This window comes from Gekko japonicus, unplaced genomic scaffold (genome assembly GCF_001447785.1).
Source record: "Gekko japonicus isolate JY-2015 unplaced genomic scaffold, Gekko_japonicus_V1.1 scaffold2855, whole genome shotgun sequence".
Classification (NCBI taxonomy): Eukaryota; Metazoa; Chordata; class Lepidosauria; order Squamata; family Gekkonidae; genus Gekko; species Gekko japonicus.
The window spans coordinates 145,057-173,045 of record NW_015172097.1 but is presented as its reverse complement, the minus strand read 5'-3'; the positions used below and the strand labels follow the sequence as shown (position 1 = coordinate 173,045).

Genomic DNA, 27,989 nt, shown 5'->3' with positions numbered 1-27,989 from the left:
TAAAAATAACATTAAAAAAAGAAAATATGTTCTGTAGGCAAACTAATTGTGAACAGAATTTATTACAACCAGTTTGTACTTGAAAATATGTTGGATATACAGTATTATATAAGAATTATCATTTGTTATACTGTACATTGTTGGAAAAAATCAGCATAGTACACATTGTGAGTGAACAAAACTTAGTCTTAAAAAGCATTTCACTCATTTCAAAAGAAAATATTTCATAGGACTTTCTTCTGTACTTGCAAAAATTTATATTTTTCCTCTGTTGGAATTTTAAGTTTGGAGGGAGACCTCTGTTTTTTCAGACCTTCACATCTCTACCCCACCCACAAGAAACTACGTGTACATATTGTTATACGACACGTTTTACAAATGAACTATGTGTACTACCATGTAAAGTGGAATGTCCATTATCAAACTATAAGTTTGGTGTGAAATGAATGGAGTACAACTTCCAAACTGGTACAATGGAGAACTACTAGATTTAAAGATGGCAATAAACCTATTGATTGCTGATTGATGTCAGACCAAATCCCATTGGTTGCTTATTGACGTCAGACCAGTTTACAGTTGGTACAGCAATATGAAGGAATTGCACTTTTGTTCGATTAATACATTTCTCTTATTTTTAAATGTCTTTTCCTAGTATGTGATCTTCCACAACAAGCAAATGATATCCAGGTTTTTTACATAAACATGCGGAGGATTATTCTTTATGTTTATAAGGCATCTACTAGTGCTTCTTTGAATGCCTTGCCACCATCAGCACATCGTATGGCATTGGATAGGTAATAACAGATTTTTTTGGTTTAGTGTTTTTAAAATCCTGGAACAATGTTTCTCTGCCTTGGTGAACTTTACCCTGCCTAAGAAAAAGTATGTGTAGATACATTGTTGGTTTATTTCTGTGACTGCTTTAAACTTTCTCCATGGAAATTTTGGAATTCTTCCTGGGAGGAATATACCTGAAAGATACTAGGTTGAAACCCGGGGTCATTTTGTAGAAAAAAAGGTGCAGGAGCTCATTAGCACAACTCATTAGCATAACCTATTTGCATATGCCACACCCCATGACATCACCGGAAGTATGTCAGAAGGCAACACCCTCCGCTCAGGCTCCACTGGACTGTTTTGGACCAGGCCCCCGGGGGGGGGGGACTCTGCAACTTACCTGGCTGCTTCTTGCTCTGACTGAGGGCTGCTGGGAGCAGGGGGTGAGGCTTGTTGCATGTGCCCAACCCCTGGGCTCTTTACTGCCAGAGCTCCGCTCCTGTGCGCTTCTGCAGGAAATGACCCATGGTTGAAACTAAGTGCTGCTGTGGATCTTCCTAATATTTGAGCCAGGATCTTAACTTCTAGATAGCTCCCACCCACCTGATGAATCCCTGTCATCTTAACTTTAGTGATGTTTTTCATATACTCTTTAAAAAAGCCTGTTTGAGGTTGAAGGTTGTATGTTAAATTCTACATTTACTCCCCTGCTTGCTTCTCCCAGTAGTGAAACTGTGCTGTTCTGTTGTTTTATGGTTTTTGAATTCTACCATCAAAACTCTCTGCTCTTTGGTGTTCAGTTGAAATAATGCAAACACCACCTATCTATGTAGATAGTTTCAGAGGGTGGTTGTGTTAGTCTACAGTAGAACAGCTGCATTCGAGTCTAGGAGCACCTTAGAGACCAACAAGGTTTTGGAAGTATAAGCTTCCAAGAGTCAAAGCTCCCATCATCATACAAGTAGGAATGGCATCATACCACCCAAAATCTTGTTGATCTCCAAGGTGCTTCTGGGTTCAAATCTAGCTTAACTCTCTATGTAGGCTCCATTTTCTATAAAGTACTCTGTTTCTAAGTAAAGGTCATAAAATGTTACTCCTCTCTCCAGTTAAGGTATTGCTATCTAACTGTAGAAAAGATCTAACCTGAGTGTAGAAGGAAAATCTGTATGTGTGTACATACGTACATGTGCAGAGGAACAAATACTTGGCCAATATGTTCTGTCGACCAATGAGTTTAACAATTCTTTTTAAAAAAACTTTTTGTAGACCTGGTGTGCCTGAGAAGCAAAGCATGACTCTAGATGTACTCCCTGTTAAAGGCCCTCATGGTTGTGTACTTCCATCCAATACCAAAAGCCAAAATGAGAATAAGCTTGTCTCTCAGGAGACCTGGACTGTGCAGCCTGAACTTCTGAGTCTCTCAGCTCCTTCTCTTAGTAAGTAACTATGTAGAATTTCGATGCCTAGTAAAAATATTGGCCATAAGTTCTTGTCTTGGAGTAATTTTTTTAAAGGATTTTATTTTTATAACAAACATAAATACATAAACGTTTGGAGGTACCATATACATCATTGTTTTAACTGTCTTGTTACCTCATACATTGTCTACTTTGTGAATTCATATTTTCTACCTTATATGAAAATATGTTGCATTATAATTAAAAGTATAGTCCGTATTATCTTCTAATTTGGTTATATGTCCATATGGTTTATTTACTGTAATCTTCCAACCATTTGTAGAATCTTGACCATGTATTTTCAAAGCTTCCTTCATCTCATCCTCTCAAAATTAAAGTTAGTTAATCCATCTCTGCAGTCTCAAGCATTTTGTTTATAATTTCTTCTTTAGAGGGCACTTCATTTTTCCTCCAATATTTAGCATATAATCTTGCAGTTGTCAATATATGTATAATAAGGTAAAAGTCTTATTTTCTACAATTTTCTTGCATTATAGTCAATAAAAACAATTCAGGTATATAAGGTACAATACAACCTAACATTTTTTGTATCATTTCATGAATCCAAGACCAATACTTTTTAGCTTTATCACATTATCACCACATATAGAAAAATGATCCAACATTTTTTGGCACTTCCAACAATCATTTGATAAATCAGGATAAATCATTGCTAATTTTTTTGGAGTCATGTACCATCTATGAAACGTTTTATAAATATTTTCTTTGAATGAGGTTGCTTTGGTAATTTTTACATTTGTTTTCCATATTTTTAACCATTGATCTAAATCACTGGTTCCCAAAGTGGGCAATACCACCCCCTTGGGGGCACTGGAACAATCCAGGTGCATCTTTTTGTCCACTTCTTGAAGGTAGATGTCCAGAGGGGCACTGAGTAATTTTTTTTTCTGAAAGGGGGGCAGAAGGCCAAATAAGTTCGGGAACCGCTGATCTAAATCAATATTATGCCCAAATTTTGTGCCCATTTAATTTGTCTTGGAGAAATTTTAGTTGGTGATAATACTGTTCTTACATTAAAAAGTGATAAGATGAACTTTGGATGGCATTCTGCATTGTTTCAGTTGTTTGTAGAACGTGATTAGCAGTTGAATTTGGGGACTTCAGTGGTATCACCACTGTCATATTCATCAGTGCCCTTTTCTTTGTTCACAGTCTGCTTGCTAGTTCCCACCTTCAAAGAGGCAGTGAAATCTCTTTAGTCACTTTCTTTGTTAACAATATTTATTCTTGACAGCCTGGAGAGCATGCACAAAGTCCTTAATTCATCTCTGCATTCAGAGACTATTGTCTTTGGTCCCTAAATGATGCAGTTGTTAATATTGCACTTTCTTTATTAGGTGGAACAACAGACACTAGACATACACAAATAACCAACAACTCAAATAAGTCATTGAAATTTGAGCTCTCATGGCCTGCGCATTGTCTTACAATAACACCTCAGCATGGAACTATTGAGCCTGGGTAAGTATTTCTGTTACTTTTCCATTGAATTAACAGTTGGTGGTGGAAAGTGTTGTCATTGCATCTGACATATGGCAACCCTGTAGAGCCTTCAAGGCAAGAGATGAGCAGCAGTGGTTTGCCATTGCCTGCCTCTGTGTAGCAGCTCTGGACTTCTTTGGTCTCCCATCCAAGTACTAACCAGGGCTGACCCCGTGTAGCTTCTGAGATCTAAAAGTTAACAGTTGGTGGCCATTAAATCTAATAGCATGAAACTATTATAAGAACCAATTTAGAAAAAAGAATACATTGTTTGCTGTTAATAACCTCTTTCCTTGCAGAAAAATTAGTAAGAATATATAACCACATCTTTACTAATTTTAATAACAATTTTAGGCTCACTGAGTCTTTGTCAAGTGCATGTCATTTATCTTCATAGAAATATTTCTTAACAGAAGGGAGTCTGAGCCAACAATACCTGTTGTACTCTGAAACTCTAAAGGTGTACTCTACACCTACAGCTGCAGTATTTTTTCTAAGCACCATTTCTCTACCCAGACATGCAGAAAGACTCGGTAAAGGATTTGGGATACTGAATTACAAAAACTCTTAAATTTAATCTATTAATCTCCAAAAGAAAAGCCTGCATTGGCTGGATTCAGTGCCCTATCTTACACAGTTTTGCAGGACAGATGAGATATTGTGGAATAGTTTCAGGAATGCACTTGCCGTTATGAAGGTGGAGAAGTTGAACGTTGAGCAATGTACTATTGTGTTGCCCTTTCATTGTGATCTCAGAAAAGTTTTCATTACTCCTATTCTTCAAAAAAAATGCAAGGCCAACCTGAGGATTCATATGTTGCCTTTCGTCTCTCAGACCATATTCCTGGGTCTCGGGGAAAGTGGTCAGATTTTGTGAAGCTGCTAGAGCCCTTCACTGTTCTGTATTAAGTTAATGAATATTACCTGCTCATTTTAATACAGTTTATGTAACCTTTCATGTATTAATGCTGCTGTTGTATTGGTCTTTATCCGTAATAAGTAATACATGCATGCAGAAAGATAACATGTTTGCATATTCTCTGTTCAGGTAATTTGATCTAGCACTAGTGCCGCAATATTTCCCTTGTAGGAAAAGTGATAAAACATTGTTAAAATGTTACCAGACATTTTAAAACTAATGTAGGTGTAGGTTTTTTCCTATCTTTAAGACTCACTGTTCAGTTGTTCAACTTGTTCCTAGAAGCTGCATTTCAATTTATGTGAGCCCAAATCCATCACTCGCAGAAAACAATTCCTTATTTCCATGGAGTGGTCTTATTTACATACATTGTGATAATGAACAAAAGGTAAGTGGCTTACTTTTGTAGCTGCTAGTTTGGTATCTGACAAAGGGCACTTTGACTCTCAAGAGCTTATAGCCCAAAAATCTTGTTGGTCTCTAAGGTGCTGCTGGATTCGCATCCAGCTGTTTGTAGGGGCTGTAATTCTTGAAAACTGATTTTCTGCTATAATATTCATGTCTTTAAACATACTGGACTGAGACAAATATATAGGATTTCTAGATTCTCTATATTCTACCTCTAAAAGTGTTTGGTATCACCCCATATTGTAACTTGAATTCCTCCACATAATTTGCTGCTTATCACAAAGAGCATTTAAAGAAGCTCTGTTGGACTGAAATAAAGATACATCTATTCCTACATTCTCTTTTCAACGGTGGGCTTTTAAAGTAATTTAAGATAGGGGTCATCTTTGGCAGCAAGTAGCAGGAGCAGGGAAACTGGTAACATCACTTGGACCCAGGCCTCCTGTAGATAAACAGGTGGCAGCAGTATCTTTCACTGACTTCAGCTGGTGAGCCAGCTGCAGCCCATCCTGCACAGGAAAGATCTTACCACTGTGGTGCATGCCTTGGTAATATCTAAACTAGATTACTGCAGTGTACGTTATATGGAACTGCAGTTGGAGACTGTCCAGAATCTACAGTTAGTACAGAATGTTACAGCCAGAGTGTTGAATGGAGTGGGTTGTAGGGGCCATATCTATTGATCTTTGACGTGGTCTCTGTGCTTCACACCCATGGGATACAGTGCGCCTGCGCTGGATCGATCGGTATTGTAGCAAGCTCTTAACAAATTTTTGCGCCCAGACCTCAGGCATGCGCAGGAACCCCACCACGCATGCCCGGAGGGGTGTGGACATCCCGTCAGTTTCTTTCTTTCTGCCGCACTGGAAGCACCTTCCTTTCGTCGGTCAGATCTAGAAGTAACATGGCCTCAGGATGCTCCAACATTAGGGCCCTTACATACTCCTCTAGGGACAATCAAATTTTTTCTATCTCAGATTTTTTACGTAGAGGGGGTAAATAGCTGTTTATAATTGTCAGGTTTTTTTCTTGCCCAAGATAAATTCACAGCCATCGCCAATTGCCCCAAAGGAGATTTTACTATACATTTTACTTTTAAAGATGTCGATATTAAAATACCCAACTCTCCTTTCAGTCACCCCGGCCCACACCCTGGTACTGCATTAACTCTAAAAGAATTAAAACCTTCTAAAACTAAATCAGCATCTGACCAAGTCTCCTGTACAAGAATAATACCATAATTCCGGTGGAAGAAAATAATATCTGGGTACTGAGAGATGCATCGTGTTCCTCCAGCCACATTCCAAGATAGAAGTTCAAGGGCAGCAGTCTCTTTCTGAGTCCCTGTGGATTGATACTGTCATGCTTGGGAAACCGTTCTCAGGGGGATTTCTTGAGTTTCCTGCTCAGTTGGCCTAGGAGCCATGTCTTCTGAATTTGTTCAGAAGGTTAAGGTTTGTTAAGGTTGTTAAGGTTAAATCAATAAAAGCCCCTCCTTCTGGGATCTTGCAAGTCTTTGGGGGCAGCTGCATATCAAGTGCTTGTTGGATAACCTTAGATGACAAAGAAAGGTCCAGAGTAAAAGAGGAATTGTTAAAGGACTTAGAGGTCTCAGGCTGTTGGATAATATTTTCTTGAGTATTACGGCATTGGGGAGGAGATGAAGTATCCATTGAAGTGGTTTTGTTGTTGTTCAGTCGCACAGTCGAGTCCGACTCTTCGCGACCCCATGGACTAGATCCCACCAGGCCCTCCTGTCTTCCGCTGTCCTCTGAAGTTTGCTCAGTTTCATGTTCGTTGCATCAATGACACTGTCCAACCATCTCATCCTTTGCCATCCCCGTCTTCTTTGATCTTCAATCTTTCCCAGCATCAGGGTCTTCTCCAGTGAGTGCTCCCTTCTCATTTGGTGGCCAAAGTATTTGAGCTTCAGTTTCATTATCTGGCCTTCCAGGGAACAGTCAGGGTTGATTTCTTTGAGGATTGACTGATTTGTTCTTCTTGCAGTCCAAGGGACTCTCAAGAGTCTTCTCCAGCACCATAGTTCAAAAGAATCTATTCTTCGGCGCTCGGCCTTCCTTATAGTCCAACTCTCACAGCCATACATGACTACTGGGAATACCATTGCTTTGACCATGCGGACTTTTGTTGGCAGGGTGATGTCTCTACTTTTTATCATGCTGTTTAGGTTCGCCATCGCTTTCCTCCCAAGGAGCAGGCGTCTTTTAATTTCATGGCTGCAGTCACAGTCTGCGGTGATCTGGGATCCCAGGAACGTGAAGTCTGTCACTACTTCCACAGCTTCCCCTTCTATTTGCCAAGGAGTGATGGGGCCGGATGCCATGATCTTAGTTTTTTTGATGTTGAGCTTCAAGCCCACTTTTGCGCTCTCCTCTTTTACTCTGAGCAAGAGGCTCTTTAGATCCTTTTCACTTTCAGCCATTAGAGTGGTATCATCTGCATATCTGAGGTTGTTGATCTTTTCCCCAGCAATCTTAATTCCCGCTTGTGATTCATCCAGGCCAGCATTTCGCATGATGTACTCTGCATATATATTAAATAAGCAAGGTGACAGTATACATCCTTGTCGTACTCCTTTTCCTATGCTGAACCAATCAGTTGTTCCGTATCCGGTTCTAACTGTCGCTTCTTGGCCCTTATACAGGTTTCTCAAGAGACATGTGAGGTGGTCTGGTACTCCCATCTCTTTAAGGACCTGCCATAGTTTGTTGTGATCCACACAGTCAAAGGCTTTAGCATAGTCAATGAAGCAGAAGTAGATATTTTTCTGGTACTCTCTTGCTTTCTCCATAATCCAGCGAATGTTGGCAATATGATCTCTCGTTCCTCTACCTCTTCGAAACCCAGCTTGTACTTCTGGTAGTTCTCTATCCACGTACTGTTGAAGCCTAGCTTGTAGGATCTTGAGCATGACCTTGCTAGCGTGTGATATGAGTGCAATTGTGCGATAGTTTGAACATTCCTTGGCATTGCCCTTCTTTGGGATTGGAATGTATACTGATCTTTTCCAATCCTGTGGCCACTGTTGCGTTTTCCAAATTTGCTGGCAAATGGAGTGCAGCACTTTAACAGCATCATCTTCTAAGACTTTGAATAGCTCAGCTGGGATACCATCACCTCCACTAGCTTTGTTGTTAGTAATGCTTTCTAAGGCCCATTTAACTTCACATTCCAGGATGTCTGGCTCGAGGTCAGTGATTATACCGTCGTGGTTGTCAAGGACATCGAGGTCTTTCTTGTATAGTTCTTCTGTGTATTCTTGCCATCTTTTCCTAATCTCTTCTGCTTCTGTTAGGTCCCTACCGTTTTTGTCCTTTATCATGGCCAGCTTTGCATGGAACGCTCCCTTGATTTCTCCAATTTTCTTGAAGAGATCTCTAGTCCTTCCCATTCTATTGTTTTCTTCTATTACTTTGCACTGTTCATTCAGGAAGGCCTCCTTATCTCTCCTTGCTGTTCTCTGGAAATCTGCATTCAGTTGGGTAAATCTTTCCTTTTCGCCTTTGCCTTTCGCTTTCCTTCTTTCCTCTGCTATTTGTAAAGCCTCATCAGAAAGCCACTTTGCTTTCTTACATTTCTTTTTCTTTGGGATGGTGGTGATTGCTGCCTCCTGTACAATGTCACGAACCTCCGTCCATAGTTCTTCAGGCACTCTATCTATCAAATCCAGACCCTTGAATCTATTCTTCACCTCTACTGTATATTCATCAGGGATGCGATCTAGGTCAAACCTGAATGGCCTCGTGGTTTTCCCGATTTTCTTCAGTTTAAGTCTGAATTTTGCAATGAGTAGCTCATGATCTGAACCACAGTCAGCTCCAGGTCTTGTTTTTACTGACTGGATAGAGCTTCTCCATCTTTGACTGCAAATTATATAGTCAATCTGATTTCGGTGTTGCCCATCTGGTGATGTCCATGTGTAGAGTCGCCTCTTAGGTTGTTGGAAAAGGGTGTTCGCTATGACCAGTGTGTTCTCTTGACAAAACTCTGTTAACCTTTGCCCTGCTTCATTTTGCTTTCCAAGGCCAAACTTGTCTGTTATTCCGGTTACCTTTTGACTTCCTACTTTAGCATTCCAGTCCCCTATGATGATGAGGACATCATTTTTTGGTGTTAGTTCTAGGAGGTGTTGTAGGTCTTCATAGAACCGGTCTACTTCAGCCTCTTCTGCATCAGTGGTTGGGGCATAGACTTGGATTACTGTGATGTTGAATGGTTTGCCTTGGAATCGGACAGAAATCATTCTGTCATTTTTGAGATTGTATCCCAGTACTGACTTTTGCACTCTCTTGTTGACTATAAAGGCCACACCATTTTTTCTACGAGATTCCTGGCCACAGTAGTAGATATAATGGTCTTCTGAGTTAAATTCACCCATTCCTGTCCACTTTAGTTCACTGATTCCTAAGATATCGATGTAATGTTGCACACAGGGATTGTTTCAATTCACTAACTAGATTGGGAGGAGATTTGGAGCATAATGTTGATTTTCCACTGCAGTCCATAGAGGACACCATAGCTTTGTCCATATGCTGTTGCTTCTGGGTTTCCTGCGAGTCCCTATCAAATGGATCACGGCCACCACCACACAGGAGGAGAGGGCTCTTTCTTGTGTCCCGGAAGACTCTAATTGGACGAAAGCCAAATGTACCTAAGAAGCCTCTCATCTTAAGCAGCATCCATGGGATAGTGGGTTGTCTAAATAGAAGAACCAGTCTTCTGATTGTAGGAGGTTTAGGAAGTCTTTCAATTTGTTCTAAATCAACCTCACCTGCCTCCAACCTGCCTCAATAAGCGGCATAATGAAAAAATCACTTCTTGTCTGCTGTCCCAGCTGCTTGCATTTACTGCAATCTGAGCAATTTCCAGGGCAACCTGAGAACTTTTCCATATCAGAGAGTCCTTAGAAGAGGGCTGGTCTGCAACTTCATCAGTTAAAATTGGAGGATGGCAGGAAGCAGCATCAAAGTCTCTCTTTTGTAGTAGCTTAAAACCAGCCTCTCCTTTGGGTGAGTGTTCAGACGCTGCTGGATATAAAATGCCTCCTTCCAAATTTCTCTTAAGTAAGTTTTCCAGACTGGTCAGATTGGCTGATATCATATTTAGTTGCTGGAAGATGGCTATGACTGTCTCAGCCGTTAGAAGACAGTGATCACCAATCAGTTTGGTTATGTCTGCTTTTGAGGTTTCTCTATTTTCTCTTAAAGCTGTAGTGTTTATAGGACTTGAATTCAGAGTAGGTTTCTGGAGGGAAATAACAGTCTCTCCCACACTCTCAACAAAAACCTCATCATTCAGGAATGGAACTTGCAGGGAACTAGAGGGATTCAGGTCTTCTGAGGACTCCAATACACCAAACCTGTTTTCCGAAGGAGGAATCCCCTCCCACAGAACTCCGTCATGCGAAGCGGCTTTGAAAATTTAATGTAAGATGTTACTGGAGAGCCAGAATTCGAATCATTTCCATTTCTTTTCTTAGTCATTTTTTGGCTGCAGTAGGGCAGCACACAATGGCAGAAGGTTGTAGCAGCTAGTCTCTCTGTAATTGGAAACTTTTGAAAAGATTTACAGCTGCCAACCAGGTCAAGACAAACGACTCCCTTTGAACAATTTTTACATGAAAATAAGGAACAGTCACTTGGATTAATAACAAACCTATATAAATTTCTAAATGAGATAGACGAAGAAAAGCAAAAACTTTACCAAAAACAATGGCAATTAGAACTACAAACTCAATTAACAAATGAAGACTGGAACAAGATTTGGGCAGCACCAAGTATAACATCAAAAATATTTATTATTAAACTCCAAACTATGAAGATAATAACAAGATGGTACATGTGCCCAACCACACTATTTAGAATAAATAGCTTAAACTCACCTGAGTGCAAAAAACAATGTGGTCAATCAGCCAATTTTTTACATTGCTGGTGGACCTGTCCCTTGATACAAAAGTTTTGGATTGAAATTTTGATTAAAATAAAGGAAATTATACAGATTGAAATACCTCTTGAACCTGGAGTGATTTTATTAGAACATTGGACAACATTAAATATTATAAAAAGACAAAAGGAACAACTCTCAGTTTTGTTGACCATAGCAAAAACTTTGATAGCAGTAAAATGGATCAGTAGACAAGTACCCTCTGTTCAACAATGGTTAAATAAAATCTGGGACTATTTTATTTTAAGTAAAATGGCTTATAACTTCACTAATTTTCCATTAATTCAATACCAGAACAAGCTGGTTAAGACTTGGTATCCAATAGTTGGTTACCTAATGGAATAAGATTTTCTTTCTCAAAATCCTCTGTATCAAGATATGATTTATTTTTAATTGTTAAAAATTATTTGTTTTATGTTTATCTGTATAGATGTTATTGTTAAAAGTTAAAAATTGTTAATAAGAAAGAAAGAAAGTCAACCTTGCAAGGTTGTACACTTACAAGGCGAGTTTCAAAACAAGTTACTTTGGTAGCTGTACCTCATGTAAGCTGAAGTACTGGATTCAGATTGAAGCCCCAGAGTTCAAGAACACCACAAAATATAATTAAAGTTATTTATTAAAAGTCTCTGCAGGAATATACAGTAAAAGAGCAGTGAACTGTGAGAATAAAAGTTATAAAGCTAAATAACTAACCTAAGCACTTTTACAAGCATCGGTTCCAATCTAAGACTGAGTCCAAGATAATTCCAAAGTCCAAGTCAAACAGCTGCCCAGCTGTTCTGGCTCACCCAGTGTAAAGTGTCCCAAAACTAGTTGTATACCAGATAGAGGGTGAAAGTAGAATAAAAGATCTTTCCTCATAAACTGTATTGGTATGATTCTGGTTGACCAATCAGGTGTAGACCCAATAATGTAACTTAACTAACCATTGGTGTTACTAACCAGATGACTCATCCAGTCTGGTAAGCTCTGACATTCTGCAGCTGCATCATATCCAATTAAGCAAATACCTTCCTCCAACACATAAACATTTACATTAACAAGATGGAATTAGGCCCACTCTGGTGGCCTTGAAACTGCTCAGCCCAATTATCTACCGAGCTCCTGTGAAAACCTCCTTATTTCTCCTTCTGAAGCTAGTCAGCTTGACCTTGGTTTCTCAAGGACAAGAAAACTTTCATGTTTTTTCTAGGCCTCAGCCTGAACCACTGTTTGAATTTTGAACAAGAGACTATGAAAAGGGCCTAGTCTCTTGACAAGGTTTTCCAGTGGATCAAAACCATGGAATGCACATCAAAGGAGCCTTATTCTTACTGATATTCATGAATGAGAAAGTAACATCAAAAAGTAACTACTGGCAGCCTTCTGAGAAGAAACTGTTCTGCTGCTGTAAAACCCTCTTTATAATATTTGGACAGCAATCCAAAGGACAGGAAAAACTTCTGTTGTATCCAGTGTTCCCTCTAAGCTCCACAGTGTTGTAAGCAAAAAAACCTCATGAGTGAAAAAAGCTAGTAGCATTAAAGTCGTGATCGAGTCTACATTTGACTATTGCATAAATTAGTTTCTTAGAAAATTATTTCCATAATCTTGTAAAAATCTCAGAAGGAATTCTTTTAAACTATAGTCTAAGAATAATTTAAACATTATTTAAAAACATTATTTAAAAACAGAATCAAGTCAAATTTCATTACAGAAAATGTTATCCTCTATGGGGGTAGACCAGGCCTCCAGAGAACAGGTCTACCTGCCCCTTTCCACTATATTAGTAGACCTGGCCTCCAGAGAACAGAGGCGTCCCTTGCCACTATATTGGTAGACCTGATCTCCAGAGAACAGGCCTACTTGCCCCAGTCTACTATATTGATAGACATGGCCTTAGACCATCACCCTGCACTGAGCCTTAGGAAGCATACCAGCATGGAGGGGGGGAACACTTGCAGCCTCCTTTCTGGTGGGAGGAGGAGGTTAGTGAAATATAACAACCAGCATTACAGGTCAAATATAACAGAGGTGGAACCCTGTCTAACCTAACAACCAGGAAGTTGCTTAAATGTTATCAACCTGCCCAAACTACTTATTTATTCAGATATTTATATCTCACTTTTCCCTGTGACTCAAGACAGCTTACAAATCATACTGAAAAGCATAATAGGGGTGTGCAAAATAATAATAATAATCTATTTTCCTCACTCCATTATAGCCTATGGGCACCATTATAGTCAGTGGGCCCATAGGCTGTAATGCAGAATTGATCCAGGGTATCTGGGGCTCTGAGGGGGCTGTTTTTTGAGGTAGAGGCACCAAATTTGCGACATAGCTGCTGGTGCCTCTCATCAAAAAAAACCCCAAGTTTCAAAAAGATTGAACCACAGGGTCCAATTTTATGGGCCACAGAAGGAGGTGCCCCCATGCCCCATTGCTTCCAATGGAGGAGGGGAAATCCTCAGTTCATTTATCCTGCACTGTTGGCTAAGATTTGTGTGCTAGTGCTCCCTAGCATAGCTTAGAAGGAACTTTGGGGATCTCTTGTAATATTAAAGTGACAGACAGCATCACTTTCTGCTTTTGTGCAGGAATTTGTTTACAATATGTGTGACTTAAAGTTGAAATTGTACAGGACTTTTCTGTCCATATGACTTTCACACTGTATTTGACTCTAAAGTACGGGTAGTCATTAGTCCTATACCATGGTCAGAATTTGTGGGCTAGTTTGCTGCTTTCAATAGAAATCAATATGTAATAATGTATAGATCAGATACTTTGAGAACAACAACGAATACTTCTTTCTTTCTTTCTGCATAGATTGTTAGAGTACAAATTCATGAGAATACCTCTGAACAATCTAGAAGGAATCCAACAGTTCCTAATTTAGGTCTCCGTCATCATCACACTGAGCTTCCTGTTAACATAATAAAACCACTTCAAAAGCCACCTTCCACACAGATTGAGATTAAGAATCGGACTCTAGTCTTTCCTGAGACAAAGTCTAGTGAAAGCTCAGGTAAGTGCTGACTTGGAAAAGTTCCATTTGAATCATCCATTTTGGAAGAATAAAATTTATTCAGCCTAGACTGATTCTTCTGAAGTTATTTTCCATTACAGTTTGGCCTTACATGTGAAGCAAACATAAACATTGGTGTCTGTTTTATTTAGAACACTTGTAATTTGTGTTTGGCTAAAACAGATCCCCAAGCGGCTTAAGGAAAAAGGTTAATCCATAAAACAATTACAATAAAATAAAATTGAAAACAAATGTTCTAGGTCTTCTAGGCATAAAATGCAGTAGGGGAAAAATTGGGCAAAACAGATGTCTTTTGACATCTTTCTAAATACTGCCGAGAAGGGAGCCAGATGGATTTGCTGGGGCAGGGCATTCTACAGTCTGGCACCACCTGAGCCTCTCATGCATTGTCAGACAACAAAAAGGTATCACAGAAAACAAGGTGATCTTGATGTAATGTTGGATAAGGTATTCTTTGAAGTGTCTGTTCCAAATTGTTTTAGGGCTTTAAAGGTAAAAATTGTATTTTGAATTGTGCCTGGCAGTCCATGTAGGTGGATTAAAATAGATGTAATACAACCCATGTGTTGAGTTCAGAATAACAACCAGGCACCTACAATTTGCCCAAATAATCATATCTTTCCAGCAGCTTTCACCAGTCAAGAAGAGCTAAGTTAGAGACTAGTGTTTGTTGTCCAGATACCTCCAAGGATCTGGTCTAAGTCCCAAGGTTGCACAACCTGAAATCTGTCCAACAGAACAGGATGAACACTTACTGTGGGACTAGCTGGTAGAACCACTGGTATCTAATGTGGCATTTGGGTCCAACCAGATACTGTCCTGCACAACAATCACAGCAAGCCTCCAAGTGAAATCCTTGGAAGTCCATTATGGAGCAAGCCCTTAACTACTCAGTAATACTCTGAAGCAGACACTGTGCAGATGCAATGATAAGTAGTCTTTCTTTTCCACCGCAGAGTTGGCTTTAACATGAACTCTAGCCTGCAGTCTGTTAGATTTGGTTCAGGTCTTTCGCTACTCATTCCACTCATCATTCATGCTATTGCTTTCCCCCCCAGCTTCTCAAACCATGATGTGGAATGGCTTCTGGTCAATGGAAGGAGAGCATTAAGAGCAGTCATATCAAGCAACAGATATTCCACAACACTGTTAGAGCTTCCAGGCTGCCATCCATGTCACTAGGAATGCCTCCCCACAAATATATAGATAAGGGAATTAAGTTTGTAACAGTGAATCCTCTAATGAGTGGATGTTCCTTTCCTGTTTCTAGGTTATTGATAAAAAATTTAGCTTGGTTTATGAAGGCAACAACAATGGCACAATATGTTTGTGTCCTAATCTTGCAGTGCATAAAAATGAAGTTGAAAGTTAGATTAGCCTGATGTTTACATGAGATCTTTGTAAATTGTTCTTCTTGTGTGGTACAGTAAATTGAAACAATGTCATAAATTCCATCATAGTATGCAGTAACAAGCATTTATAAATACAAAAATGAAGAACCCAAAATAATTGCTTTTTCAAGAAGAGTCTTATTTGGATTATTAGCAAACTTTGAATATCATTCTATGGTGTTATTTTCAAAAGGTACATACTATATAACTTGCCTATGATTATCTGATTATTTTCTTACAGAGAAATTCCTAGAGTTTGAAAATAGTGGGAATGAAAATGTTAAGTGGTTTTTGACATCTTTTGCACCCCCTTATGTCAAGGTGAGTAGACAATTGCAGGAACACTGTCTTTGGAAGCTCAGAATATGTCCACCATACCCTGAAATGCTTCTCAACAGAACCTCTCTGATGTTAACATGCAGCTCATCTTTCTAGAATGACCTTGAAACAGAATGGAGCACAAGACTCTGAAACAGCTTAAAATCCTGTAAACTAGCTCATGGGTCCTTGGCCTTTTAAAGCCTGCAGGCACTTTTGGAATTCTGACACAGGGTGGTGGGCACAACCACAAAATCTCTGCCACAGGCGGTGGAGCCAGTCACAAAATGGCAGAATTTAAGAAAAGCCAATGTTGGATCAGACCAATGGCCCATCCAGTCTAACCCTCTTTCACACAGTGGCCAAAAATACCAGGTGCCATCAGGAGGTCCAACAGTGGGACCAGGACACTAGAAGCCCTCCCACTGTTGCCCCCCCCCCAGCACTAAGAATACAATGCATCACTTGCCCCAGACTGAGAGTCCCTATCTATACCTTGTGGCTAACAGCCACTGATGGACCTCTGCTGCTCCATATGTTTATCTAATTCCCTCTTGAAGTCATCCATGCTTCTAGTAAAGGGAGTACAGTTATAAATAACTCTTAATAGTAATTGTTAGAACCTGGTCTTGCTTAGTTCAGCCAAGTCCTCTTTTTGGTCTGGAGTGCCATCTAGAATTATTCTGTTTGTGGCAGGTAAGCATTATACACAGCTAACTCAATATACTCTGGAGTGATTGTGAATGTAATTTTTAAACTCTTATTCCCTAATTTTTTATTTGCTATCTGAATAGATACTGAAACTGACACCATTTTCCTGAAATTCATTATATATTCAGTTAGAAGTAATTCACTTGTGATGTGATTGTTCCAAAGTTCTTTAACCAAAACAACTAACTTTACAAATGATTATTTCTTTTTAGGGTGTAGGTGGAAGTGGAGAGGTTTACAGGGCTACATATACAGCTTTTCAGTGTTCATGTAGTTCCGGTATGCTTGATGCTCGTGGGAAAGAGAAAGTAAGTTTGCTTGATTCTAGATTATTCTAGTGATCTAAGTTGTATATATTTTGACCATTGCATTGTTTCATTATGTTTGGCTTCAAAGAAAAGTAGCTTAGTGTGCCAAACAGATAACAGAGTGAAATAAGTCACATTTGTATTCAAGATTCCATTTTGTAAAGAAATTAAGAATAGTGGTAAAAGCATATAATTTCTTGGGTCTTCTCAAGTAGGACTTATTTTGATTCAAATATGTGCCAGGCACTTCTGTTCAAAATATTGTATACTTAATTTTCCCCCATTTGAACGAAGTGCTGTGGTGTAGCTGGAGGAGCCAAGGCAACTGTATAAGCGGAATTCTGGTGTCTCCACAGGGTGGCCCACAGCACCCCTTCAGCACTCTGGTGGGAGCCAGTGGCCTTTGGACACATGGTATAGGCATCTTCCTGGGTAGAACGGTTGGCTCCCAAATCCATTTGATTTGTTTATGCCCCTGTCCTGCAGTCTGTGTTCTTTGTCTTACACAGCTACTAGTGTGTAGGGAGTTTTTCTACCTTTTTTGTTCTTTCTCCCCTCCTCCTGAACAAAATAGTATTTCTTGCCCATGAACAGGGTATCTGATTTTTAGGGGGAATGTGGTCATGGCCTTGACGTCTGCCACCCAGCACCCGGTCTTTAATCCTAAATCTGTGATCTGGCATCCAAATGGTGTAACAGTTTTCATCATCTGGACAGAAGAAACAATCAAGCAATGCCACTTGAGCATTCCTGTCATGGGGACAAGGAAGGGTCCTGACACTAGGGCTTAAGTTGGAATTTGCATCTGGTTTTCAGTATCCTTACTGAAACTTTATCTTCTTTGCATTGAGGCTGTACGAATGATGAGGAAAGCATTTGTTGGAATATATTCTTTCCATGGATATACAGTTAGCCTTATATATACTGTATTTCACAAGTACTAGTTTTGTGTTAGTGAAACACTTTCACCAACTACTAAAAAATAACGGATTGGATACTAAGCAACCCTGAAGGTGGATCTTCCCTTCTTCTAAATGTCAGTGCTGATGGAAGTAGAACCTGCATGGACTGAAGGCCACACGAAACAGAAAGTGCAGTGAAGTGGAAATAGAGTCACAACTGGTCTTTCGACCTTTTGCATGAGGAGCCTCAGACTGCTAGCAGATGCTTCTTGATCTGGTTGAAAAGAAGCATACGTTGCCATCCAGGAATATTACAAATCAGCTGCTTGTTTAAAAGTAAACTTCTAGTTTCACGATATCCTCCTTCTCTTCTGCCTTCAGTAGACTTTTCCTTAAATAGTATTTCAGTGTCATTCTTTCCCTTCCAACGTTGTCTTTTTTCCCTTAGCATTTAATCATTACAACACACAAATGGAGACCCACATTAAAGTTGTGAGCGAGCAATTTGGTTACTGCATAGATTAGTCTGCTCTGGAGCCATCCTTCCTGAGCTAAGACAAAAATGTGTGAGCAGGAGGCTAAAGAACTGTGAGCTAGCTCACACTAACTCAGCTTAGAGGGAACACTGCCTCCCACCACCAGCCCATCCCTCTCTTTTTTGTCCCTCAGCTCTGTCTTTGTTTGCCCCCATGTTGCCACCTCCTGCCTGGCTCATCCAGCTCTCTTGCTCTTCCTGCCACCTCCTCCTGTCTCCAGCCTCTGCTGTGTTTTCCTGCCCCCTCACACCACCCAGCCTTGGTTTCTCTGTCACTTTCCCCACTGCCTTGTCCCTTCCACCTGTTCTGTCACAGCAGCACCTTCCAGCTGCTCCTGCTGGTGTATTTGGAGTTGCTAAGCAACCCTCAAAATAGTGGCCAAGATTGTGCAACAATCCAAAATAATAGATTTTTCTCCCTGCAAAGTAACCTTTTTATAAAGCTTTAAAAAATTGTGTCCGTTTAATTTCTCATTTTTGGATTTTTGTCTGTACAAACATCCCCCCAGTCTGTCCAGGCCTCAGTTTCTGTGTTCTTTGATCCGCACTCCATGGGCCAGATTCTGTAATTTGGTATATGGTATTATGTTAAAAGGGAATAGAGAGTGAAGGAGTTAGGATGAAAATGTTAGGCTGCATGGATCTTTCAGGTTCATTGATCAAACTACAAATTTAAGAGGGATATTATATCTTGATTCTGAATCCTGGCTTCATGGGTGGGAGTGTGTTACTGAGATTACTGATTAGGGTAGTGCTGGCAGAAGAAAGGCCTGCTTTCATTAAAAATACAGTTCAGTCAGGTTTGGAACAACGCTAGAAACTTACGTAAATATATGACTTGATTTATTTCTTGTTAGGTTGTTGTCACTTTTTTGCCAAGAGACAGAGGTGATTATTCTCAGTTCTGGGATCTTGAATGTCACCCACTTCATGAACCTCACCTGAAAGACAAACACAGACTTCAGTTTTCTGGAGTGGTGAGTACAGGAACAACTTATGTTTTGTCGGATGAAATTCACAGTTGGTTGCATTCTTATCCCCTGCTAAGATGGAATGAAGAAACCAGCATTTACTGATGATTCTAGTCCTAAGATTTTGTGATATTTTTAGATGTGATTAGCATTATTTTCACACATCATTTTACTTGCTCTGTGCTTCCATGGTTTTAGCTGTGATTTTTAGCTGCTATCTTGCTGATTGGTTTTTAGCTGTCTTATATCGTTGCTGCTACATGTTCAGTAATGCAGTCTATTAGAAGCTGCCTCAAGTACTGTATTTGGATGGGTAGAATATAAACATTTTAAAGGATAAATGGGAGAAGGCTATGGGGTTGTTGCTGTTTAAATGTAATTCACTAATTGGGTAACCTCCTAGAAAACCAAAGTACCCTCATGATGACAGATATTTTTGGTGCTAATGTCATTCCATTTTCATTCAAGATTGAAAGTTAATAGAAAAAGTAGGTATTGAATTATAAAAATAATATATGTGGGTTTTTTTGCCAATTTTTTAAAGGATTCTGGCAGCTGCGTGTTTATACATATCATATGTCTAAGTAGTACATGTCATAAACCTGCTCTGGGTCTATGTGTGCTTACATGCATGTTGATGTTTGTGTGCATGTAAACCATGTTCCTCTTCCTTGTGCCACTACCCCAAGTTAAAGATCCATCCTTTCATGTTACCAGTTACTTGGGGGATACTAGTAAAGGTTGCATCTGAGCAAGTACAAAGGGCAGAGTTTTCCAGTTACTTCAGCCCTTCTCCTGTGTTCGCATTTTTAAGCATGTTCAGAGTGAATGAGTGATGTAAGGCACAGGAGGAGGACTCTGAAGCACTGCTGTCTTTAAACAGGAAAAACTTTATTGCTATAGATTAAGCTAGAGCACAAGATGGGGAAAATAATCTTCTTATGGTTTACAGGTGGCTTACAGGTGTAATGAAAGGAACAGGAAAACATAACACTAAGCTAAACTTAACAATATAGAAGATTTACCTCCAACATCCCTCCATGGATGCCTGTGGAACAAATGCACATCCTGACCCCATCCCCCACCCTTCTGCTCCATGCAGGAGAGTCCGACCTCCAGCATTTGAACAAAGACTAATGGACATTACCAGTCTTTTAACCCTTTCTGCCTTGGTTGGCAGGAAGCCTCTACCCAATCCACATTTAGGGAGCTCACTCCCACATGGGAAGGTGAACCCCAATCAACCCAGAGTGATTCCAATCACAACACATCTCAGTACCCAGACCATGTTTTACAACAGCTATCCATCTTGCCCTCCCTGGCAGGTAGAGCACATGGTTATCTTTCTGCAGAAATATATATATGCTCTCCCTGATCTCTTGGTGCATTTTATGGCTCTATTCCATGGGGAAACAAGCAGCTGTCAGGATCCCAGGAACTCCTTGGTGCTCTTCAAAGCACCTTACATCTCGGGGGCATGACAGTAGAGCTATGCAGGTGAACAGACATGCCTGTTTAGATATAATCAGGCTCAGTTGTTGGAGGTGTCTATAATGTTTCTGGGGCAAAGTAAATAGGCTTAAGTCAGAAATATCAGCCCAGGCTGACCGTTTCACCTGGCGGCTGAGCAGAAGGACCTGGAAAGTCTTGGTCACTGAAGATCAGTTGTCAGCACACTACTGGCGTTCTGGAGACCCTCAACAGATAAGATCTGTGATTTGGAAAGCATTTACTAGGTGGTGTCATCATACATGTACGGGTTTCTTGACCTGAAACCGTCTGGAAATTCCATATATCTTCCATAACAGCAAGGACTTGATCTGAATACCCTTAAAAGACAGGCTGCTGCTCACTCTTCTGTCAGAAAGTTCAAGCAAGGCATCCCCTCCCCTTCGTTCTGACAACCGACATTTTCTCAGGACTGCAGCCTGCCCTAGCCCTCCTATGATAGCCACCCAAGCACCATCTTTTAATCTTAGCTCTAGAAGTTTCTCTGATTCGAATCTATGCATGCTTTATTCCATCAGTGTGGCTGGGCAGATGACCATTTGAAGAATATCAGTTACATATGCAGGCAACCTTTTCGTTCCCTAAGAAAGGCATTGTACATCTTCCAGAGGGACTCTGGTATTATGAAGCAACCTCCTTGTCAACCCCAACATGCATTTGTCCTTTCCAAGAGCCTAGTGCTTTTGTTCTGCCTTCTCCAAAACTACAAAAGGGAATGACACAAATTGGATGTATGTGGAGCCATTGAAAATTACATCAACACATGGTGACTTTCTAATCCTCAGATGCCCATTTTGTGTCATTTTACCGTTCAACTATGGGGAGGAATGTCTCCTGAACCAGCTGAATAAAATAACCAGTTGAATGAAAACTGTATTTCCTGTATTTCTTCCCACTCAGCTAGAGAGGCAGCAATCTCAACACCCTTTTCCACAACCCTCCCCCCCCCGAGAAGATTTATAGGGCAGTTACTTAGTCCACTTCTTACACTGTCACGAGATACTACAAGCTGGAAACTTTGGCTGAAGCCACATTCAACAAGCAGGTACTCCCAGCAAATTCTTTCCCATAGGCTTCTCAAGCATTTCACACACAGGATAGCATAGTTTTTCAACATCCATCACAAATATATCCTACTCCACCAGTGGAAAATGAAACATTGGAATATGGATTTATTTTCATCTATGGATTGGAGAGTATCCTTTCCCACACATGTTGAGGCCATGATGCTCCTGAGAAACCGTAACCAATCTCATTAAAGCATGAATTGTGGACAGACTGTAGAGTATGCCATCATGTACATAATCGAGGCATCATCCTCTATTTAAATAAATTTTAGTTAAACAGAGGGAACATTCATTTACTTCCGTGCCAATGTACCTGGGGATCTGCCTCCCATTAGAAACAAAAGGTTTGTATTAGATCTTCAGCACAGCCTCTTCCCGTGTGAAAAGGACAGAAAGAGTACTCACAAGAGTACACCAGTGAAGGTGGTAGATCAAGTGTTTCATTCTAGTACTGTACTAATTAATACCCAGTTATTAGCATTTAAGGTAACTCTGCTTAAACAATAGATTAATTCTTAAGGATTGATGTAGTAAAGCCGGAGTGCCCCTGAAGGCAATTACATCCCAAATTGAGGGGTGGGGAGTCTTTACCAGAACAGAGTGGTGGTAGCAGTTTTTCAAACTTTAAGTTTGGAGGACAATGAACCTTCTAAGCTCACAACACTTTGTAAGCAGTATGTTAATCTGTTAATGCTTCTCTTCGATGCTGAGAATTATTAAAGATAATAAGGGAAAACGTAGTATTAAGAAGCCAGTGAATTTAAATTTGATTGCTTGTTCAGAGTCAGAATCACTGTATTGTATGTGGCCATAGGCCTTCACAATATCAAACACTCTCCGAGAGTTTGTACATAACATCGGATAAAAGAGAGAAAAAAATTCAGCCTCTATAAAATGTATAAAACCTGTTAAAACTACCTCAGCCTATAATATTTAAATCCGATAAGACCTTTTAAGAACACTCAGTTGCAATGGTACTATTTGATTTCTTTGCTCTAATTTTTCTCGTGGCCACGGCAAAGAGAGCTAATCTTGAAGAGATGAAGGGGTCCTCATCTGAGAGCATATAAGGGTCATCTTATCATAATCAGACAGGGGGTATAAGGCTGTCAGTATCTTAGCTAGAATTTTGGCCCTAGGTTCTATGTATACAAGACAGGCCAGAATATAATGGGGAAGGTCTTCCACTAACTGCCCACATATGCAGATACGTTGGTCTACTGGGGTGATTGCTTGTTAAAAACTGCAGTGAAATGTGCAGGACAGTTGAGGAGTTGATGCTAATGTTTAATTTTGAACATTTCTTGCAACAGGGCACTGTAGAAAATGAAGCTTTAAAGAACGAAGCTTCCTCATCTGCTTTAGTAAAAGTCAGTGTTCCAGTTACATCCCAAAGAAGAGATCACCCTGACACCTCTGATCCCAAAGCTGGGTATGTAAATATGATGGCGATTCACTGGGGTACTATGAAAAACATAACTTAATGTGCACTTGTGTGTTGTTGGTCTTTATTGACCTGTCACCATGGTCTCCAGGGCTTGGGACGGGTTGGTCCACCAGTTCTATAAAATTTCCAGTTCATCATTTGTTTTGGAACTGCACTTGTGCAGGCCAGCCACAAATAGATTTTTCCAGCTAAGGGTGCCCCCCTCAACACAAACAGTGTTTCCTGTCCAAACTGTCACATGCTCCGGAGGCAGGGCACCCTCAATTCTTTTCTTTTTTTTGCCTCTGTGTGGTTATGAGCTTCCCAGCTTAGCAACTCAGGTTGTTTTTCTAGAACATTGTCTTTTTTTCTTTGAGAGTTCTTCCCTCCTAGCCTCATTTCAGAAAGAGATTCTTCTCTTTCTCATACAAGCGATCACTTGGACCAGATGAGGTGAATCTTGTTGACCCACTCTTGGTTTTCTAACCCTGCCACTTGTGGTCATGAAATGGCGTCCAAGGCACTCTTTAAAAAATGCATGAAATATGCTACAAAAATGACCCACAGTGATGAGAATGAACTTTGTCTCATCTGTTTGGGAGAATCACATAACATGGTCGCTTGCAAGATTTGCCAGGGCTTCACACTTAAGGCCCGTTTGGATAGAGCATCCCATTAGGAGAAGGCTCTGTGGACATCGGGCTCGTCCAGGTCAGTTCCATCATTGGAACCTTCAAAACTGCCTCCTTTGAACTTATCAGCCTCATCGGTTCCAACACTGAGAGTTCTATTCCAGACCACCATCTGTTCAATTGGTCCAAACGGTTCCTACATCTGAACAGGCTTTGCACCCAACTAAGAGGTCCTCGTCAGTCACCCCCAACTCAGACCTGAGACGTCCTCAGTCCCCATCTCTATGGATCCCAGCTCATCCTTTGTGAGGACCGCCAACCAAGAAACGAAAGAAAACAAAACATGAGAAAGACAGTTCAGCCAAGCATCGTAGACATCCGTTGTCTTCACTGAGGTGGTCCCCAGAGGAGCAAGATGTTATTTTTATGCCTCTGCACATTCCATCTCACTTCAGTTCCCCAGCCAATTCCTTGTCTGGATCTAAAGAGGAACTTTCTGCCCTTCCAGCAAGACAGTGAGTGCAGTCAGAACCAACTATGCCGTGTCATGGCAACAACCAGGCCTGACTCAGTGGCCTCCATATTATATGTCTCTGGCATAACTTCAGGATTGGCCCGAGCACCATCCTCAGCAGCACCCATTTGTAGCTCCGCCAGACCCTAACCCTGAATACTTGGAAGCCCATTCTCCTTTCGTGCCACCTGATGTGGACCTTGAGGAAGTAGGGACTGTTGCATCCCAGTACAGTTCTGGGAGCATCCCCAGACAAGAAGGTGGGGGATCCAACGCTTGTCTCCCCCCAACAAATACCTGAGGCTTTATAGTGAGCAAATGCTCAGGATGTTGAAAGCATTCAACATTGACATCTCCATGTCTGACAATAGGCCAAAGGATAAGGTTTTCAAGCCCCCTGTATCTGGACTTACTGGATAGAGGGACGTTCCCTGTTTTGGAAGGCCTCACCAATTTGACAGTGCCCATTTGGCAAAAGCCAACATCCACTCCAGCCACCCCTTGCAGATTTGAAAATTTATATAAGATTAATCTAGACTCATGCAAGTTTCTGATGATACATCCACCTCCTTCCTCGTTTGTTATGGAGGACATGCAGGTGCAGCAGAAGCCTGGTCAGCATTCCTCTTCTTTGGACAGAGTCAACACTTGGATTTGTTAGGTATAAAATAGTATACCTTGGCAGCCCTGAATTTCAGGATTGCAAATTACCAAACTATTATGGGTGTCTACTAACTCTTCCTATGGGAAAACTTGTCACAGTACTTGGACACTTTACTTTAGGAGCTAAAGGTTCAGCCGAGTTGATCCAGTCTATTAGGCTTTCCAAACAGGAAATAAATGCAAGCAGACATGCTGCAGACATAGTTCCAAGATCAGTGGCCTCAGCTATTGTCATGAGCTGGCGCTCCTGGTTTTGCTCAACTGCTCTCCCATTAGAGATACGCTGCAGAGTTGAGGAACTCCCCTTTCTAGCCTTTTTTCATAGACCACAAACAAGTTCCTCTCTACTATTAAGAAGAATTGTCAAACCACAAAGTCTCTTAGCATCTTTTCTCCACCTTCCGCCCCGAGACAGTGCTCCCCCCCCCCCGGCAGCATGGTTTTGCAACTCCCTTCTGTAAGAGCCCAAGGCAACAGCAGGTGCCATACCAGTATCCTCAGCACCAGTATCAGCTGTCCTCCTTCCAAAGGAGAAAGAAGAGAAGAGATTGTATTTATACCCCACCCTTCACTCTGAGTCTCAGAGTGGCTTACAGACTCTTTTCCCATCCTGTCCCCACAACAAACAACCTGTGAGGTAGGTGGGGCTGAGAGAGCTCTGACAGAAACTGCTCTTTTCAAGAACAGCCCTGACAGAACTATGGAGGAGTGGGGAATCAAACCCGGTTCTCCCAGATTAGAGTCCACGCACTTAACCACTACACCAAACTGGCACCCTGAGACCCAGAGCCATGGATCAACAGTTTCCCCCTAGGGAGCAGAGTCAGCAAGCGCAAAACTTCTGACTAGCCCCTTAAATGCCTAAGGTTCCTGTATTAGGGATACATTAGTTTGTTTTTATGGGGCATGGTGTTCTATTTGTTCTGATGTTTGGGTTCTGTCAAATGTTCGTTATTATTTCCTGGAGTTTACTTGCCTTCCCCTTTACTTTCCCGCATCAGTGGTGATGGATAACCCATACCCAGAGCTCTGACTGCAACTGAATGAACTCCTGTGAAAGGCGGCAGTTGAGAGGGTTCCCTTGAGCCTACACTCAGGTGGTTTCTACTCCAGGTTTTTTCTGGTGGATAAAAAATGGCGGCCGTAGGCCAATTCTTGATTTAAGAAATTAAACAGGTTTTTGAAGGTTTCTAAATTCAGAATGGTTTCTTTTTCATCCATTGTCAAGCTGCTCACCCCCAACTCCTGGTTCACTGTGTTGGACCTTAAAGACACCTACTTTCATTTTTCCATTCATCCCTCATACAGGAAGTATCTTCGCTTTAGGCAAGGTTCAGAAATTTTTCAGTACTCAGTTTTGCCTTTTGGCCTTGCCACCACCCCTAGGGTCTTCACTAAGTGTATGGCTGTTGGGGCTCATTTGAGGTCTCAGGATTGTACCCCTATTTCAATGATTGGCTTGTACTAGCCCACTCACAGGAGCTCCTTATGGCTCATCTGGGTATAATCCTTTCCACATGCAAGTTTGGACCTAATGATCAATTGGGACAAATCCTACTTGGAACCTTCCCACCAGATTCAGTGTCATTAGATTCCCTGCAGGCCTTTTTACCTGCAGAAAGGGGTAACTCCATTAAGGCTATGGCATGTGCCTTCCCATGAAAGAGATGGAAGTCAAGGGCCATACAGTGCCTACCAGGCCTTATGGCATCAACCACAGCTGTCGTTTCCCAGTCCAGATTGCACATGTGTGGTCTCCAGCTTTGATTTCTTAGGAGTTTTGACTCATCACAGCATTCACCTAGGTGCTGCTTCTCCATCTCCAGAGCCATTTTACCAGGTGGACGGAGCATGCCAATCTTTTTGTGGGGGTCCCATTCAGGATTTGGGTTCCTCAGGGCACCCTCACTACTGATGCTCCCTTATGGGCTGGGGTGTGCACTGTGAAGGATTTTTTGTTCAGGGCAGGAGTTCGGAGCTCAGTTGCAGTCTCTATATCAATATCCTTGAGCTCCATGCAGTCAGGTTTGTCCTAACCTTCTTTGCATATATTCTCCAGGACAAGAGGGTACTTGTTCAAACAGACAATATGTCCACCATGTAATACCTCAGCAAACAGGGGTACAGGGCCCCAGAGGTTGTGTATGGAAGCTATTGCTGTTTGGAAGGTGGCAGCATGTATCAACATGTCTCCCAGGGCTATTTCTATAACAGGGATCCTGAATATCAAGGCCAACAACCTCAGCAGTATTTACTTCACCAACCATGAATGGTCAATTCAACCCAAGTATCTCCAGGGAGTTTTCAAAAAATGAGGTACTCCTCAGGTGACCTGTTCATCACATCTGAGATGAGGAAGGCACCATAGTTCTGGTCTCTTGCTGACAGTTATCCAGTTTCATTGGGGAATGTGCTTCAGATCCAAAGGTTGGGACCCCTGTTTACACCTTCCCTCCCTTTCCCCTCAGCTGATAGCTGATACAGTTCAGAGTCTGTATCGTGATAGCCCCTATTTGGCCTCACCAAATTTGGTTCTCCAGATTTGTCCGCCTTGCTTAGTTGGAGTACATCCCACTCTCCCCCCCAATCCTGGATTTGTTGGTAAGGGGACCTATCCTGCATTACGATTTGGCCCACTTGCATCTTACGGTGAGGAAAATACACCCATAGGGTTGCAGTTCTCACTTGAGGCATGCAATATCCTAGTTCAGGCTAGGAAACCCTCCACCAAGTATTCCTATTCTAGTAAGTGGGTTCAGTGAGCCTTGGGTCCAGTCCAAGGGATTGTCACCTCTTATCTGTCCCTTACTCACTGTGTTGGAGTATTTGCTTTCCCTGTCTTCTGAAGGGTTAGCTGTTTCATCCGTAAAGATACACTTAGCTGCCATTTCAGCATATCATGAGAGTGTAGGAGGGTCATCCCTCTTTGGCCATAAGCTGTCACAGCACTTCTTTAAAGGCTTTCTCAATGTATTTCCCCCCC

At 41.2% G+C, this 27,989-nt stretch overlaps 1 protein-coding gene across 1 annotated transcript in view; it reads left to right on the top strand.

The window, feature by feature from the left end:
* LOC107118574 (centrosomal protein of 192 kDa-like) overlaps positions 1-27,989 on the top strand; it is a 68,068-nt gene that overhangs the window by 34,456 nt on the left and 5,623 nt on the right. The window contains exons 18-26 of the mRNA XM_015420937.1: positions 653-794; positions 2,047-2,216; positions 3,596-3,719; positions 4,942-5,047; positions 13,840-14,038; positions 15,692-15,771; positions 16,692-16,787; positions 19,082-19,201; positions 23,085-23,203. Coding sequence (XP_015276423.1) covers positions 653-794; positions 2,047-2,216; positions 3,596-3,719; positions 4,942-5,047; positions 13,840-14,038; positions 15,692-15,771; positions 16,692-16,787; positions 19,082-19,201; positions 23,085-23,203 — 1,156 coding nt within the window. The remainder of the gene's footprint in view (positions 1-652; positions 795-2,046; positions 2,217-3,595; positions 3,720-4,941; positions 5,048-13,839; positions 14,039-15,691; positions 15,772-16,691; positions 16,788-19,081; positions 19,202-23,084; positions 23,204-27,989) is intronic.